Raw genomic sequence first — 16,730 nt, forward strand, 5'->3', positions numbered from 1 at the left:
AGGCAGAGAAATTAAACAACGTGTGGTGGTGGAGGGTTTATAGGAAGTGAGTCAGAAGTATGATGGTTCACTTGTGGTCTTAAAGCCTAAAGGCATTACGGTTAAACCACAGACCACTGCTGTCGTGTTCACAGCTCGTCAGTCGTAGTGCAAACTCTTGAAGTTGAACCGTTTTCTGTCTGTGAAACCTGTCATCTGCAGAAAAAGTAAATGTGCTGATTTAAAGGAACAGTTCAAAATAAAATTCTTGTCAATCACAACTGAAATATGATTTCCTGTTGAAAATGTCCTCGTACCAAAACAGACATCTAAAAACTCACCTGACTGGGATCTCTTGTGAAATATCTTTTCTCTATTACCTGATGAGAGATTGGGGTTGCGAGTGAGAGGCAGAAGTTTTTTTTAAATACAAAACTGAAATTCAGTTACTTAAACAAAAACAAACAAACAAAATTAAACAAAAGTTTCATTTATTAAATTTTCATTAATTAAATTTTAACATAACACTACTATTTAAGCACTGCATACATTTCACATCATTGCAACTTAATGTAGTGTTGACTATTATTAAATATTAATTATATATTATATATATACACACACACACCTTATGTATATGTGTGTGTGTGTGTGTGTGTGTGTGTGTGTGTGTATATGTATAACAATGTCCTTTACATGGTGTATTTATTGTAAAGACAATCTCTACAGAAATAGGAAATAACTGGTGTGTGGCATTACAGAGCTTTGGGTTTCTCACCTTGTCAAAGAACCTGCTAAGCTTCACTGCATTGGATGTGCCTGCAGCAAGGTATCTCGGGTTTGTGCAGTCCTGAGAAAACAAAACAGCACTTCAGCCGCAAACTTCAAAGAAAGTGAGCCTTTTCTTTCTCAGGTAAAATCTTACAGCTATGCATAGAGTGTGTGTGTGATTATAGCTTCTTTCAAATTTCTCTGATGGTGTATGGTTTTAATTTAATTTTATTTTAATTTTATTTAAAAAACAAAACAATCCTGATAAAATTTGGTGTGTCTTGCCATCTGCCATGGTGTCTCAAAAGTCACAGACTTTCAGATTATTCATACAGGGGCTGAAATGTTATTGTTTGTTTCATTTCTGTTTTTTGTGACAAACCACGTTTATATTTCAATAATTAACACCATTCAAATAACTTGACTTGTGTATCATTGAAGGGTATATGAATAAGAAAACTTAGTCAGGGTACAGCCACACATTAGCAACTGCAGGCGGGTCATCATCACCTGCCGAGGTTCAATTGGAGCTGAATATGGGCAATGCCAGATGTGAAAACTAGCTTGCTAATGTTAGCTATCTCCCTGATGAAATATGGCAGAATATGATGTCATTGGTGCATTTACTATTTTCTTATGTTCCATACCTGTCTCTTGACTCACTGCCAGCTGGGCAGCATCTCTCATTGTGAAGCAATGTTTATTTTTCATGGTCAATATTATCAAAGATCTGCTTCAACATAGCAACAATCAATAGCATGATCCAGTTTGATTTTGTAAAAATGCAAAGGCAGCATAAAGAGGAGGCTTTGTAGAAGCTCTATAGTGCAATCTCTGTGTAAAAACGACTGATGTCTTCTCCGCACATACTGTTGCTATTGATCAAAGTCTGCAATGATTGGCAGTGAATGGAAGGTGAATATGACCGTATCCTTACAGTTATAGCAAAGGCTACTGTAGCTGCGTCCATCTCATCTCTTTAGGTGGAACACTTGTTTGACAGAGACCCATGTTTGTATTTTAAAAAAAACTCTCATTTTAACATAGTTGAAGCCAACATTATTAGAGATTCTATGAAGGGAGCTTGTAGAAACAAATCAGGGCTTGTAAGAAGGAAAAAGTCAACTTACGAGATTGATCTCCTCTGCATTGAAATCTTCAGACAGGAAGGCTGTCCGAGTGAGAACTTCATTGCGTTTGTTCTCTGGGATCTGGTCAAACTTTGTACCAATTAGCAGCAAAGGCACTGGGTTCTCAGCAAACTGCTCTCTCTCATAGTCACTGCAGGAAGAGAAGCATATGACACAGCATCATAGTATCCAATGTATTCAGTCAGTCAGTCAGTCATTTTCTGTAACCGCTTGTCCTCATAAGGGTCGCGGGGGGGCTGGAGCCAATCCCAGCAGTCATCGGGCAACAGTGCTAACCACGACGCCACCATGCCGCCCCTCCAATGTATTCATTCATTATTAATTATCTTTCACTCTTACAACTGAGTATACATTTTCTATCTAGTGAAAATAAACAACACAATGATGTTGTGCCTACTTACCCGTTTGAGACAATAACTCCTGTTGGAGAAGAATCCTTGTTTAAAGCTTCTAGTGACCAGCGGTACAGATTCTGAGAGGACTTCTTATTTGTTAAATCGTGTACCAACATAATTCCTGGGGGGGAAAAAAAACCTAGATTACACAACTAAATAATATCAAGCCTAATGATTTCCCATTTCTTATGGAATCATCTCTACCATTAACTGAGTTGTAGAAGACAGCCCTGGTGCTTTTGATACTGCTGGCACTGCCAACAGATCCTCCAACATCCCAGAGTTCAATGTAGTAGGTTTTCTCCTCCGGGGTTCCCTCCTTATAGTCTTGGACCTGTGTTTGAATAGTTATTTTGAACCTTTATTTTTCTTAGTCCTCAACGCATCTGTAACATGTGATTGCTTTACTAAATTTTATCCAACATGAGTGTCCTAAATCATCAATAGAGCAAAAGTAACAACATAACATAACATAACAACATCAACATAAGCCCCTGAGAATTTGAGAGCAAATATAATATGTTGAATTAAAAGTCTTTTGTCACATGCAACTAGTAAGTTCAACCATGGTCTTGTGAGAAAATTAAGAAATGTTAGGTAATAATGCTTTCTGTCAGAAAGGCTTGTGCATTGTTTATGCCAGAAATGTCAAAGCAGTAAATCACTGCAAGCATTCTGCTGTGCCTCTGTGCAAGAAACTTACTGCAGCTTTATCAGTTAATTATGTTCCAGCCAGAAATGTTAGCACACGGGCAGCTCAGGTATTAATTTGAACTATATTTCTGCAAGACAGTAGTTTCAGTTATCAGAGGATATTAAAGGGTAATACAACATATTTTAAGAATTCAGATGTGTTCTTCCTGTGCCCTGAGACATTGCAGCCAGTACATGCAAACAAACATAAACCACTCTTTTCTCTTAAAGCTAAAAATGAGAGATAGCCCCCCAAACTGGACAAGCCTTTCTTATAGAAATACAATTGATATTATTAACAACCACTGAAAAATCATCAATAAAGTATCATCAGTAAACAACAACTTTTATTTTTTTTATAAACATCACAGTTTATCCTCCTAGCTGCCTGTGATAAAACACATTTAAATCAGCAGACTACACTTGCATTTAACTGCTAAGTTTGTTTAATTACACCATGTGCTGAATTTATTAAACCATTCAACTTTTTTTTTCTTGTGTTTCTTACAATGTAATGATTTTTTCATGGTGTATTTTTTTTTTTTTACATATAATTTATAACATTGTGCACAAAACTGTTATTATACTATGACCTCATAGTTTTCTTATATTATGTGCTGATTACAGTATGAGCTTGAAATAACTGCATGCACAGTTATTACATTATGGGTTGCTACTGGCAAGCAGCATCATTTTAGACCTCATCTTAATGAAATTTAGTAAATTAGGTGTTTGACCTGCTTACCCGTACATCCACAGAGCAACCAACAGTCCACGATGGATTTCCTAACACCTGATTCTGACAAAGCAGATGGACCAAGGAGGATTTACCAACCCCTGCAAAAAAAAAAGAGATGTGGGTGGATTTTGATGGGATCGGTATGAACTCTATACGCATGAGGACACACATTTTGTACGGTACAACATAATGTCTGTCGATTTTACTATTGAAAAACATGTCACTGTAACATATCCTTTATTTCCATCATAGCATAAACTTTGTGGTCCATCCGTATATATTTTTAACGAGCTGTTGGGTATCACTTCTTAGTTCGGCAAACATGTTTCGACAAAATTTTAACTTTCAGTGTTAATTTGTCTTAAAATAAGCAGTTTTCTAGCACGAAAAAGTACCACCTAGGTGGGCAGGGGTGGCCATTGTGAATACATTCCAACATATGCAATTATTGCTTGTTAATTAAGCATGATTTCCTGATCCACCCTTATCCTGAACGCACTGACAGTTATGCTGCGCCAGGTATGCAGGTCTCCAGAGCCACTGCAACAGACTTTGGCAAGAGTTTGGGATCCCAAAATTATAAATTACAGGGTTTCTAAACCAGTTGATGTTTACTTAGGATAAACAAATGTGTTTACAAACAAGCAGATACGTTCTTGAAAGAGTCTGAGTGCGAAAATTGGACTTAACTTACCGGAATCTCCTAAAACTAATACTTTTACCCTGTCAAGAGAAGCCATTTTTGTGACAGCGGCGTCCCGGAAGTAAACAGTGGAAACCCCGCCTGCAAATATTAGAAATCAAATATGATTGGTTCAAAAAGCCACTACAGGAAGCATAGTCATTCGTCAAAATGTATGTCAATCAAAAATCACTTCCTTCTATTGGCTATTGAAAAATGCTTTGTTGCGGTCTCCGTTTTCTTTCCGGCGTTGCCTTTTGCCTTCCCCAAATATGAAGCATGCTAGCTAACCTAGCAGTCTGAATATTTAGAAGTAAAATGTGTCTAGTAATCTTTAGCTGTGTTTGTTAGAGAAAAGTCAGCGCACTCTGAAATGACTTAAGGAAGCGGTGGCTTTGGCGTGTTGTGGGAACATAACCTTAAAGAGTATCGGGTAAGGTTGGCGTTATAAACGGCTAACGGTTTTTGTAAACTAACTTAACTTCAAGTTCGGTCAGTCGCGTTAACATAAACTAACACCGGCAAGCTTAATGTAGAGATAACAGATGACAATGGCCTTCTGGTAACGTGAAGATAACTTTAACGTCACTGATTAGTGTCCTCACTAGAAGTTACAGCCAAGATGCTGCATTAGTTATTTTTCTTTGTCTTTCTTCGAGATAGCTAGCTAACGTTAAGCTACTTAAGTTGCCACTGTCCTACAGTTAGTTGGTTAAGCTGGCAGTGTTGTTAGGTCTGGCAGTATTAATAACCATTGAGTATATGTTGGCGCTAAGCAATAATCAGAATCAGAAATACTTTATTGATCCCCGAGGGGATATTGTAGTTTGTAAAGTGATGTAATGCATAGAGAATTTTAGAGTTAGAAATAAGGTACAAGTACGAAATATGTAAAAATATAATGTAGAAATATGTGCAATGTTAACACTAGTGTGTTAAATATTTAGAAATACAAGTATATATAATGTGCTGAGTATATGTGTATAAAACTGGTTGGTAATATAAAATATGTTTATGATGCTACAATGAACAGCGCAATGCTTACATAAGTCTGAATAAGAATAAGCATATATAGGCTCATTATATGTGCAACATATGTTAAATATATGTTAAAGATTGGGAAGAATATTGCATAGTTGTATAATTGCACAGAGTATTGCTGTAGCCCAAGTACTGCACAGTTAAGACAATGTATAAAGAATAATTTTACCTTCAAACCCTTTTGCACAGTTAAAATATGTTAAATAAAGTATGGAATTATGATTGCAGATGAATAATTTAACATTGAATAAAGGCAGGGTTTGCACTTATGTTTTTTGCCCACCTGACTCTGTGGCTGGTGGATTCCAAAATCTGCCAGCCCATCAATAGACATGTATTAATTTACAGTGGTACACCACTGTAGCAGCGGTATTACATTTAAGGAAACCTGGAAAGTATTAACTAAAGAGTAAGAAATGTTATTCAAAAAACATAATCTTTTCTCCTTTCAAATCTCCATCATCAAGTTTCATCATACTACTCCATCCTTTTTTTCCCATTAAATTTGACTTAACCTCCCTCTCAAGCTTTGAGTGATTAGTTACCCACCTACTGATTTATGCTTAACCAGGTCTCTAGCACTTATCCCCTCCCCTGCCCTGTTCCAAGATAGTGACTGCCTGCTATCTCAGCTTTTAACTCAACAGGTGTCATCTCTTTCCACAGAAGAAGATGATAGAACCAGAGCTACTGACCGAGGTCCCTGCAGCACTTAAACGGCTGGCCAAGCAGGTTGTAAGGGGCTTCTATGGGGTGGAACATGCCTTGGCCCTGGATGTGCTCATTCGCAACCCATGTGTACGTGAGGAGGACATGCTGGAGCTGCTCAAGTTTGATCGCAAGCAGCTGCGCTCTGTACTCAACACCCTCAAGGCAGACAAGTTTGTCAAGTGCCGCATGAGAGTGGAAACGGCCCCTGATGGCAAAACAACAAGGCACAACTACTACTTCATCAACTACAGGTGATTAATTTTTTTTGGCATGCATCGCAGCAGTGCAGGAAACACACACCGTAACACTCAACAACTTCCCATTATTATTGGATGGAGTTTTGCAGTTGTAGGTTTGGAGGCATAAGAGGCAGGGGGGCATTCTGTCAGAAATCAATAACTTTCTAACCTCTTTCCTTTTGATTTGAACAAATATTCCCCTATATGTTTACCTCTATGAGATAGTGTCAGAGCATGGTTGGATTAACCAAAATGGTCAACCATCCAGGAGACAGGGACCCAATAGCATACATTTGTTGTGCGCATTCCAGTGTCAGCACTCGTTATTCAGCGCCATTTTTTTTAAAGATTGTTTTTTTGGCTTTTGCCTTTATTTGAGATAGGACAGCTATAGTGTGAAAGGAGGAGAGAGAGGGGATGACTTGCAGCAAAGGGCTGAGGCCGGCATCAAACCTGCGGCCGCTGCAACGAGGACATAGCCTCTATACATGGAGTGCCCACTCTACCAACTGAGCCACTGGGCGCCCAATTATTCAGCATCATTTTAAGTAGATTTTCTTTAGTCATCCACATTTGAAACGCTGAATCCTGCCATGTCAGCTTGTTGCTGTGAACCTGATATTTTTTTTTAGGGTTCTGGTCAACGTGGTCAAATATAAACTGGATCACATGCGACGGCGCATCGAGACAGACGAGCGAGACTCCACCAACCGTGCCTCCTTCCGGTGCCCCTGCTGCTTCTCCACCTTCACTGACCTAGAGGCCAACCAGCTGTTTGACCCTATGACAGGTAAACATTAAGCAAAAAAACAAATTAGGCAGCTGTGTTAAGTGGTGTTAACTTCAGTACGCTTGAATATGAAAAAATATTCAGGCAGTATTGGTAACATTTTAGTTTACTATGTACAGTAATGTATAGTATTACATAGTCAAATGAATGCACTACCATTTTGTCAAGTATTTTAACTTTAAATGCCACTTGCACAAGATGAGGTGCCTGAGTTTGGTAAAAAAAAAAAAAAAAATCAGGAGAATGTGCTCAAGACCTATTTGGGTTCCCTTACTATGAAGTGGTTTGCGGGTTGTGGCTTTTTGTCACTTGCCAATATAAAATCTATCAAAGTGTCATTAAATTTGCTTCAAGTACCATTTGTCTCAACTTAAGCAAAAGAAATACAAAAAAACAGAAAAAAAGATTTTAAAAAGAAATAAGACACAAGGAAAAACAATAAATTCATCCTACCTTTGACTCTTCATCAATAAGTGATAAATAATCTAGTCCATATATTAACTAGTGTGGCTAATTATCTCGAATTAAACAGTTAGTTTAGTGATGGAAACATGAAAATTTCTTAGGTTTCGGGTACAATCAAATGGGTCCTTTTAACCCAAACTGAAAATTGTCTTTAGAGGTCCACCTTGTAGAATTAAGTGTCATCTAGCAGTGAGGTTGCAGTACTGAAACAAGCATGTAGGAGAACTATAGTGGCCAATGTGGAAACAAAAATGGCCTAATTTAGAGCCAGTGTTTGGTTTGTCCGCTCTGGGCTACTGTAAAAAAACATAGCAGACTTCCTGGAGAGCACATGCTCTGTATGTATATTATAAACTAATGAAAACATAGTTATGATTTTGTTTGCCAATTCTGCTAATAGATGGCCCTTAATCCTAAACACTGGACCTTTAAGCGTATTTGAAACTACTTGCCATCACAACAAAAGGCATAAAAGTAAAATGGGATTCTCACCCCGCCTCAAATGGGCTGACAGCTGTCCAAATCCTTGCTTCTAAATGGGCATCACATCACTCACTTGGAGCTAGCCATTATGTTGTGTTTGGCATGTGAGTAACAGAAGCAACCAGCAAGTGTGAGTCATTTTAAGCAGAGTGTGGGTGGGGATATGCAGACTTCGAAGGGAAGATAAAGCTAAATCTCCATGGCATTAGGGTCGATGTAGATTCACGCTTGGTTTTGAAATCATAAATTGATTGGCATAACCAAGGCATGACCAACTCATTTAAGTCACCAGTACTTTCTCAGATGAAAAGGAATATTATCTCTGTGTTTAAAGTCACAATTTATGCATTTAGATATATGCGGTATTCATGCTATTATAGCAATGGTTTAAGGTTTTGTTTTAAAGGCCAGAGAAAAGTACACTTTAAATTATAATCTGCACTAAGTACTAAACCATTTAGCAACCATATGGTATTGTGCTTGTGATGAGGATTGTGTACCTCCCATTCTATAAAGAGAGCCTTTCCTCTAAACTGTCTTCTTTCATAAAGTGTTCATTTTTGAATCTTTCAGAATGAGGCACCATGCTTACATTGTCTGCCAGTCCAAAGGTTGATTACCTGTCAACCAGCACTGTTGCTAGGAAACACAGAGCTACACATGCATTTTAAACACTCCAGCAGGCTGAAAATCAGTGTTTTCCTGCCCACACACTGGTTGACAGTCTAAAGCCAGTCTGACCTTTGACCAATCCCAGGATCCTTGGTATGTGTAGTTTGTGTACCCAGTGGCAACAGTGATGTCACCCACCCGCTCCTGTAGTCCACCTGTGCTCAACTGTAGCAAGGTGAAGTTAAACCACTAGAGGTCGGCAAACACAAGACTTTCAGGGGTTTTTCAGGGACTTCAGACAACTTGCCAAGTGGGAATATCCTCATTATCAGGGATTATTGCTCATAAACAGTGTAGGTTGAAATGCAACATAAAACTAATTTGAGGAAAGAAAATACAATAACACCACCTAGCATGATATGTAAGGGTATATATAGGCAAGGTATGATTGTATGTGCAGAAAATTGAATGATTATATGCTTTTTAGCCTAATTTGATTGACTTTGGATTCAAAAAAGGACATTTTGGAGTAAAGGTGCCCCCAAAGTGCATTTAGACCAGGTCATATCTGATGGTTATATATGAAACAACACCCCAAAAAACTGTATGTATAGTCAAATTATATGAAGGCCCCAAATTTTGAACCCTTGAATTTACCTTGATCCACAAAGTATATAATGGTATACTATTAATATGTTATATAGATGTCACATAAAACCTTAAATGATTAGTATTGCAATTTTCCCTGGGTCAAGCTACAGATTGGCTGGACTATACATTTGACAGCCACAGTAAATGGCAGCATTCCCAGCTTCCTGGTACTGTCTTAGAACTGTCAGCAACTCCCTGGTGACACATTTATAAAAATCTTACAATTCCTTTGCACTTGTATCTTGTTTCAACATATCTCAACCAGCATTAAATCTTTCTGAGAAGCAGTAACCCTGCATACTGACAGGGGCTGCCAAAAAGAATACCTGGAGCTTACATAATGGTTGTCTGATGGACTGGTTGCTTCTTCAGGGCCAGCAACACTCAGTTTAACCTCACAGGGATGAGAAATGACATTAATGGTCTTCCAGCTCATTCTGACCCACAAAGGAGAGCTGAAAACCCTCCAGCTCTGAGCTTTTCACACTCTGCTATGTGAATGTACCCTCATCTCTTTGTAGGACATGCATGCCTTTTTTTAGTCATTCCACCTGACATGTATGTGCACCCAGTTTTTGGCTAAAAAATAATCGCTTTTTAGTTGTGCATAAAATGTGACTTTCTTGTACCATTTTTTTATGTGATCAGTTGATGTTCTCTGAGGGTTGTTTCAGACTTGTAGGAATGCAAATATTAGCACTTTCATGGTGAAACCCAACCTAGGTTTGTGATATGGAGCACCTTGTTACTGAACAATACAATGCCTTCATTAATAGGTGAAAAAATCCATTTTACATCTTTATATTCATGGTGTTAGAGAGCAACTTTCAAGGTAGTTTGAGAGGTTTGATGATGGCTAGATGTGTGTTACTGAAAAAGAGAAGATTTGTAAGAGTTTCTTCCTCTTACATCCACTTGGTTTGTTTTCAACAATACCTCTGGCATCAGAACCTTTGAATTTAATTACATTGTGTCCAGCAAGTTGCTTTATTTATGAGTGCTGTGAATGTCATTAAAATGCATAGATATAGTGTGTTTCAAATGCTACACACGGACAGACACAAGGCAGACATGGGGTCTGTGTAATGCTGGAACAGCTCCAATTGTTGAAACTGAAGTCAGCCAGATAAGCAGATGGCCAAATATGCCCTTTCTTACTGGGTAGGAAGCTCTGTGTGTGTGTGTGTGTGTGTGTGTGTGTTTGTGTGTTTGGGTGTGTGTGTGTGTGGGTTTTTGTTTGTGTGTGTTTGTGTGTGTGTGTGTGTGTGTGTGTGTGTGTGTGTGTGTGTAAGATCCCAAAGCCCTCACAAATACCATGCAATGCAAAAATTATCCTCAGAAAAAGATCAGCCTGCAGTGTCATTAACAACAACGTGTTGTTATTTTTGGGCACAGGTACACTTTGTAGCTGGTTATTGAATGGTAACTGGAACTGAGCCATTGGTTACAAATCCACAATGACAGTTGTAAAAGTCGACATGTATAGTGGTATGTAATAGTATGTAATTTCGTTTTTTTAAACTTTGTTTAAAAAAATCACTAATAAATCTACCTTCTAGCTTCTAGACTTCAAAAAAACCTCTATAATAGCCAATTTCATACCATGTGTGACGTGTGCAGTACATGATTTGTTCTTTGGCCAGTTTAATTACCAGAACATCCCCATTTACTTGCTTTAAACATAGCTCTTTCTTAACCCACAGGTACTTTTCGCTGCACCTTTTGCCAGACTGAGGTAGAGGAGGATGCGTCTGTCTGTCCTGATGGCCGAACACTAGTTGCGCGCTTTAATGAGCAGATTGAACCCATCTATGCGCTGCTACGGGAGACTGAAGACGTTAACTTGTCCCATGACCTGCTGGAGCCTGAGCCTGCTGAGATTCCTGCTCTCAAACAGAGGTCAGCTTCTGACAAACCTCACAAACTGCTTGCAACTTAGCAGTACTTACTCCTCCCAGTCAGCATCACAGCAATCCTCAAGAGTCACATCCTTCAGCAGTTTCCCTGACAACACGAGAGTTCACCTCCGTTAAGTGCAATAATGGTCTCAGTGACACTAGCTCAACTTAATAACTGTTTGTGCCACAGTGAAATTCTATTCTGTCAAACCATAGTAGTAAAACATTTTAGTGTGATTACACACTCTCACTTTTTCATGTTCGCACATATTATTAAACTGTTGTTGATCATTGTTTAAAGGATATTTACTTAATCTTTCCCCCAGCCGTGAACGTGCTGCAGCAACCAACTCAGGCGGCCCACACCGTGAAGCCTGGTCTAACAAAGGTTCGTCCTACGCTGACCTGTATACCCAGAACGTGGTTATTAGCATGGAGGAGCAGGAGGATCAGCAGAAGCAGGCCAATGAAGGCAAGGCACCTAAAGAGAGGCCCGTCTGGTTGACTCACAGCACCGTGCAGGGTGCTTACAGCGAGCCTGACATCCTCAAGAACCGTAAGTCAGGGTTTCTTTCAAACACTAATCACTCATTTTTAGCTTTCAAACTATTCTGCTGACAAAAAGTTTTCTTTTTTTTTTTTTTTTGTTGAAAGGTTGCATCAATATCAGACCCATATTTTGAGGTCTGATCTAATCTTGTGAGTTGGAGTTTATAGAGTTGTATACTTTTGCATGCAACTACCACCATCTTGGTTACCATAGTGAAAAGAAATCAACTTCCAGAATTCATTTAGACTTTAATGTACTAAAATATGTTTATCTAGATGCCTTACAAAAATGTACATCCTTCACAGTTTAGATAATGACTTCCCATAAGAAATGCTGAACTAGTGCAAAGTTTTGCCACATTGGTGCTGTTTTTTTTTCTATTTCAAGCAAATTGTCTGCCATAATCACAAGATCTCCCACCCCATGAGTTGGACGATGTTTAATTCAGCATTAATTTCCCTTCCATTCTCAGATGCCGTTTTCATTGTCTTTAATCATAAATGCTATCCCCTATCCACGGCAAGGCATGCTGAATAAACAGGTTTTTCCAGTAATAAGGTGATGATTGGGATGGACAGAGACAAGCCCAGTCCAGACCCACACCTTTGACTGCTCCTCCACGACCTTAAATTTCAATCCCTGCTCTCTTTGTGGTCAAAAAAAGTTATCTTCCTGTGTCAGAGTAGTCTTTCACCAAGCTATCTGATGCTGACATTGCTTCTCCACCCAAGGGCATGCAGCAATCGGGCCTGGCCAGACTCTCATTGAACCATAATTGCTTAATTGAAATCATCAGAAGCTTGATTAGTGCATGGCTGAGCAAGGATTGCTCATTAATAAAAATCCATTCCTGTGGAAATTGCAGTTATGCCTACCCGACGTCCTGTCTCTGAGGTGTGTTCCTGTGCATCTGTTTGTAATGATCCTGTTGGCCTTTGGAGCCTTGAAACAGACATGACATTTGAAGGGGATATATTTTCTTTTTATTTGAGCAGAAAGTCAACGGGTACAAAGCATCTTACATTGTACAACATAGTTTTTGATTAAAAAAGTACAAATCACACAAACCAACAAACAAGTCAAAAGGGAAAAACATTTTTCAGCTGCTGCGTAGCGCTGAGTTGGGGTTGGGCATTTTGAGGAGAAAGAAGACGAAGGAGGAGAGAGATACAGAAGGGTCCTTCAGTAAGACTTCTTCTACCATAACTATTTAAGACTTATTAAATTACAAATGTCTTAAATCATATGTCTGTAGTTCACACAGCAAAACAGTGCTTTTTTGTGGAAGAGATTTTGACATGTCACAGTGGAAACTACAGAAGTGCAAATAATGAAATTAATGATGCCTGAATTCATTTAACTGCTTTGATTTAAGTCTCATCTTGTTCCAGACTCTGTTTAAAAATGTTCTAATTGTTCTAAAGTGCCTGGACAAAGAATGCTCTACATTTTGTAAAGTTCTACAAGAAAGAATGTTCTAAAATTCCAGAAGAAAGAGAGTTCTTAAGTTCCAGAAGAAAGAATGTTGTAAAGTTCCAAAAGAAAGTTCTAAATACTTTTACGTTCTAGAAGAAAGTAAATTCTTGATCTAAAATTTCAGAGGAAAGAATGCTCTAAATGTTACGTTCCAGAAGAAATAATGTTATGAAATTACAGAAAAAAAGTTCTAAATGTTGTATTGGTTTAGAAGAAATTATGTTGTAAAGTTCCACAAGAAAACTTCTTAATTTCCAGCAAGTATTCTAAATGTCGTGAAGTTTGTACAGGAAAGAATGTTCAAAAGTTCCAAAAGAAAGGAAGTTCTGAAATTCCAATTCCAATTTAAATGTTGTATTGTTTTAGAAGCAATAATGTTGTAAACTGCCAGAAGAAAACTTCTTGAGTTCCAGAAGAAAGAATGTTCTAAATGCCCTACAATTGTAGAGGAAAGAATGTTCTAAAGTTCCAGAAGACATCCTAAATCTTGCAAAGTTCTAGAGGAAAAAAAGATCTAAATCTTCTCAAGTTTCAGAAGAAAGGATGTTCTAAAGTTCCATAAGACGTTACAAGAATGATTTTAGAAGTGAATGTACTTCTCGTTTTGTTTCCACAGGTGGAGATGTTGTACCTGGAGCCCTGGATGGAGCAGCTGGTCATGGAATCGGTCAGGTAGATGAAAACGAGGAAGTGATGCGTGCCCTGCTCATCCATGAGAAGAGGAGCTTGGCAGGAGCAGCCGCAGGTGGAGCAAGCACTGCTAACAAGGGGCTCACCTCCACCACAACTAATGCCAGCGACTCAGAGAGCGACACCAGCGAATCAGATGATGAATCTCCATCTGGTCCTCCCCCTGCAACAACTTCTCAGCATCGGGTCGCCGAGGAGGAGGACGACGACGACGACGAGTTTGAGGAGGTGGGTGATGAACCGATGGTGATGGTGGGAGGCCGGCAGTTCTCATACCGAGAGGTCAGCCAGAGGCCAGAGCTGGTGGAGCAGATGTCCTCACAGGAGAAGGAGGCCTACATTGAAATGGGACAAACCCTCTTCCAAGACATGTACTTCTGAAAACACACACACACACACACACACACACACACACACACACACACACACACACACACACACACTGATACATGCAGACATTTACACACACACAGTTTCAAACAATTTAATGGATTGGCTATGAGTTTCCAAAAATATACTTCTGCTCTTTCACACTGTTAGTGGTGATGTCTGAGGAAATTATTGTGGATACAACTTCTCAAGAAGAATAGAAGATGCTGCTCAAGAAGTATTTACAGTCAGCTTCATGCTCATAAGAACCAAGGACATGCTCTGACAGTGTTGCCTAAGCGATCACACCTTTAGTATTCTAGCCCAAGTATTTTTTATTATGTCATCAAACCAGAAGGGAGCTTGCCAGCTGCAGCTTGTACACAGAGTGCCAATTTGTTTCTCGTAAGTCTTATTTTTATTTCAGTTGAATATGCCGTCTACACCAGTCATGTTTTAGCCTTGTTTTCCAGTCATGTGTCTCTCGTGGATCTGATGGACCAGATACACTTTAAATTTAATCAATACAGCTGTCTACACACAAGTGTATGTTTTATGCCTCAAGTCTATTTTCTTTCTCATGTAAAACTACATCGAATTGTGCGTTTGGCTGCAAGCACCTCCAAAAGACGTAGCAGCACTGCAGCGATGAAGGCAGTGTGACACTGAAGGACTGAAGCTGCTGTTATGCTCCTGACATTCTGCTGTCTTTCTGGTGTTGGGCCAAATATTTTCAGTTTTTCCGAAGACTAGATTTAAAAGCTCATCTCAGGCATATATTGAATACAAGAGAAACAATATGGGTGACCTGTTTACAGTAAAATAATTGTTATTTTGAACAATCTGTAATAAAAAGATACTGCAGTACAGCAATATGAATTCATGTATACGAAGAGTGATAAGAGAAAGTATTGTGTACCAGCATATACACTTACAAGCAATGCAGTGTTTAAAAGTAAGGGGGCACTGTGACATTTGTCTTCTCAGATAGTAGACGAGACAGACTCTGGGGATGGTGCTCTGAATTATACAAAATTATACCCCAAAGCTATTTAAGATGGACCTCAATGTTCCACTCCATGCTTGTGTGTCTTGATATGACTTAATGCTAAACCATAGACCTATATTAGATCTGTTAAAAGGCAGAGTTGCTATGACTTGCCATTTTAAGTGATCATTAACATGAAATGATATAAGCAGCAAAAGATATGAGACTTTAATGAAATGATTCACTGATGTTGTTAAACCATGATGAAATAAGGTATGTACATAATTTTGAATTTAGTTTTTCCATTCTTAATTAAATTAGCCTCAATAAAATATTTTGTAAAAATAATAATAATATTTTTTCTTTTAACTTATTGTTAATAAAATATATTTCAGATAGATATGAACTATGTGCAAAAATACACTATGTTTTAGCAGGCCTTACTGCTATCACTGACAAATATTTGCCAATTAGATGGTAGTGCTACAGGATTTGATTTGCCCTTTAAAAATGTAGAGATATTATTCTGGCAACATATTTTAAACAGTATTGGTGGATTGAATGATATTGGATGGATTGAAATTTAAAAATAATCAGGTATTATGAAATTTAAAAATCTATGATCGCGACAAATTACATAAATACCACTGACTGCCACCCATTCATATACAAGTCTAGTAAGACTTGTCAGTCTTAGTTTATTCCTTAATACCATAAAGGTCCATGGCATAATCAAAATCATAGACATGTTAATGTGTGAAAGCCTGATATTTTACTCAATATCACTCCACGGTCATATCCTCCCAGTGAAACCGTCCTCGTCTTGTTGGGTCAAATCCAGGTGACAATCATTAATCGAGGCAGTCCCTACTGGCCAAACACACTCCTGGTACTCCAGATGGGCTCCAGCAGGATATAGGGTATTTTGTTATGTGGCTTTCCAAACAGTGACAGCTTTGATGTAACCACAGTAACCCACGGCACTTGGTCACCTCTTCATAATGGGGGCAATTTCACCCCAAAGCCACAGTCTGAATACAGATGTGGACCTGGCATTTATAGAAAATGAGCCTTTTCTAAAAAAAAATGTTAAATGCTACACCTGCCATGGCTCCTGTTGCAGTGAAATCAACCCTCCCTCTGCTTTCTTTTTGAACAATTTTTACGAGATAAAAAAAAACCAAAAAAAAAACATTGGCTATAACCATGTCACTCTCAAAACCCATCGGCTGCTAATCTGAGGACAATTTAGCTTCAGGGGGCCACAGCCAATATTTCAGGGGTTACGGTGCAGCCAGCTGATATCCAGGTAACGGATATCTGGGCTAAGACTTCCTCATCCATGTGATGGTCATTG

At 38.6% G+C, this 16,730-nt stretch overlaps 2 protein-coding genes across 3 annotated transcripts; one reads left to right on the forward strand and one right to left on the reverse strand.

The window, feature by feature from the left end:
- Positions 1-104: 104 nt before the first annotated feature.
- On the reverse strand, positions 105-4,480 carry rabl3 (RAB, member of RAS oncogene family-like 3). Its single transcript, XM_042496742.1, has 8 exons — positions 4,423-4,480; positions 3,735-3,826; positions 2,501-2,630; positions 2,303-2,417; positions 1,881-2,031; positions 758-829; positions 321-359; positions 105-195 (listed from the first exon to the last, which is right to left on the reverse strand). Exons 1-8 carry the CDS (start codon positions 4,466-4,468, stop codon positions 139-141), a joined length of 702 nt encoding a protein of 233 aa, XP_042352676.1. The 5' UTR covers positions 4,469-4,480; the 3' UTR covers positions 105-138.
- A 197-nt stretch (positions 4,481-4,677) lies between these two features.
- Positions 4,678-15,258, forward strand: gtf2e1 (general transcription factor IIE, polypeptide 1, alpha). 2 transcript variants are annotated; one of them, XM_042496106.1, is made up of 7 exons: positions 4,678-4,843; positions 6,118-6,413; positions 7,034-7,191; positions 11,106-11,301; positions 11,627-11,856; positions 13,943-14,427; positions 14,460-15,258. In XM_042496106.1, the coding sequence occupies exons 2-6, from the start codon at positions 6,124-6,126 to the stop codon at positions 14,395-14,397; spliced, it is 1,329 nt and encodes a 442-aa protein (XP_042352040.1). In that variant the 5' UTR covers positions 4,678-4,843; positions 6,118-6,123; the 3' UTR covers positions 14,398-14,427; positions 14,460-15,258. The 2 variants fall into 2 exon arrangements, with proteins under 2 accessions (XP_042352040.1, XP_042352041.1); XM_042496107.1 differs by having other exon boundaries at positions 4,678-4,842; positions 13,943-15,258.
- The last annotated feature ends 1,472 nt before the right edge of the window (positions 15,259-16,730 follow it).

The sequence above is a fragment of the Plectropomus leopardus genome, chromosome 11, assembly GCF_008729295.1.
Source record: "Plectropomus leopardus isolate mb chromosome 11, YSFRI_Pleo_2.0, whole genome shotgun sequence".
In the NCBI taxonomy this organism is placed as follows: domain Eukaryota; kingdom Metazoa; phylum Chordata; class Actinopteri; order Perciformes; family Serranidae; genus Plectropomus; species Plectropomus leopardus.

Excerpts from the sequence above, each read along its gene's own strand:
- rabl3 (XM_042496742.1), bottom strand. The coding sequence starts at position 4,468 with ATGGCTTCTCTTGACAGGGTAAAAGTATTAGTTTTAGGAGATTCCG. Across the intron at positions 2,032-2,302 it reads GGAGTTATTGTCTCAAACGG|TGACTATGAGAGAGAGCAGT; the intron begins GTAAGTAGGCAC and ends CTCTTCCTGCAG. Across the intron at positions 196-320 it reads TCACAAGAGATCCCAGTCAG|ATGACAGGTTTCACAGACAG; the intron begins GTGAGTTTTTAG and ends CTTTTTCTGCAG.
- gtf2e1 (XM_042496106.1), top strand. The coding sequence starts at position 6,124 with ATGATAGAACCAGAGCTACTGACCGAGGTCCCTGCAGCACTTAAACGG. Across the intron at positions 7,192-11,105 it reads GCTGTTTGACCCTATGACAG|GTACTTTTCGCTGCACCTTT; the intron begins GTAAACATTAAG and ends CTTAACCCACAG. Across the intron at positions 11,302-11,626 it reads ATTCCTGCTCTCAAACAGAG|CCGTGAACGTGCTGCAGCAA; the intron begins GTCAGCTTCTGA and ends TCTTTCCCCCAG.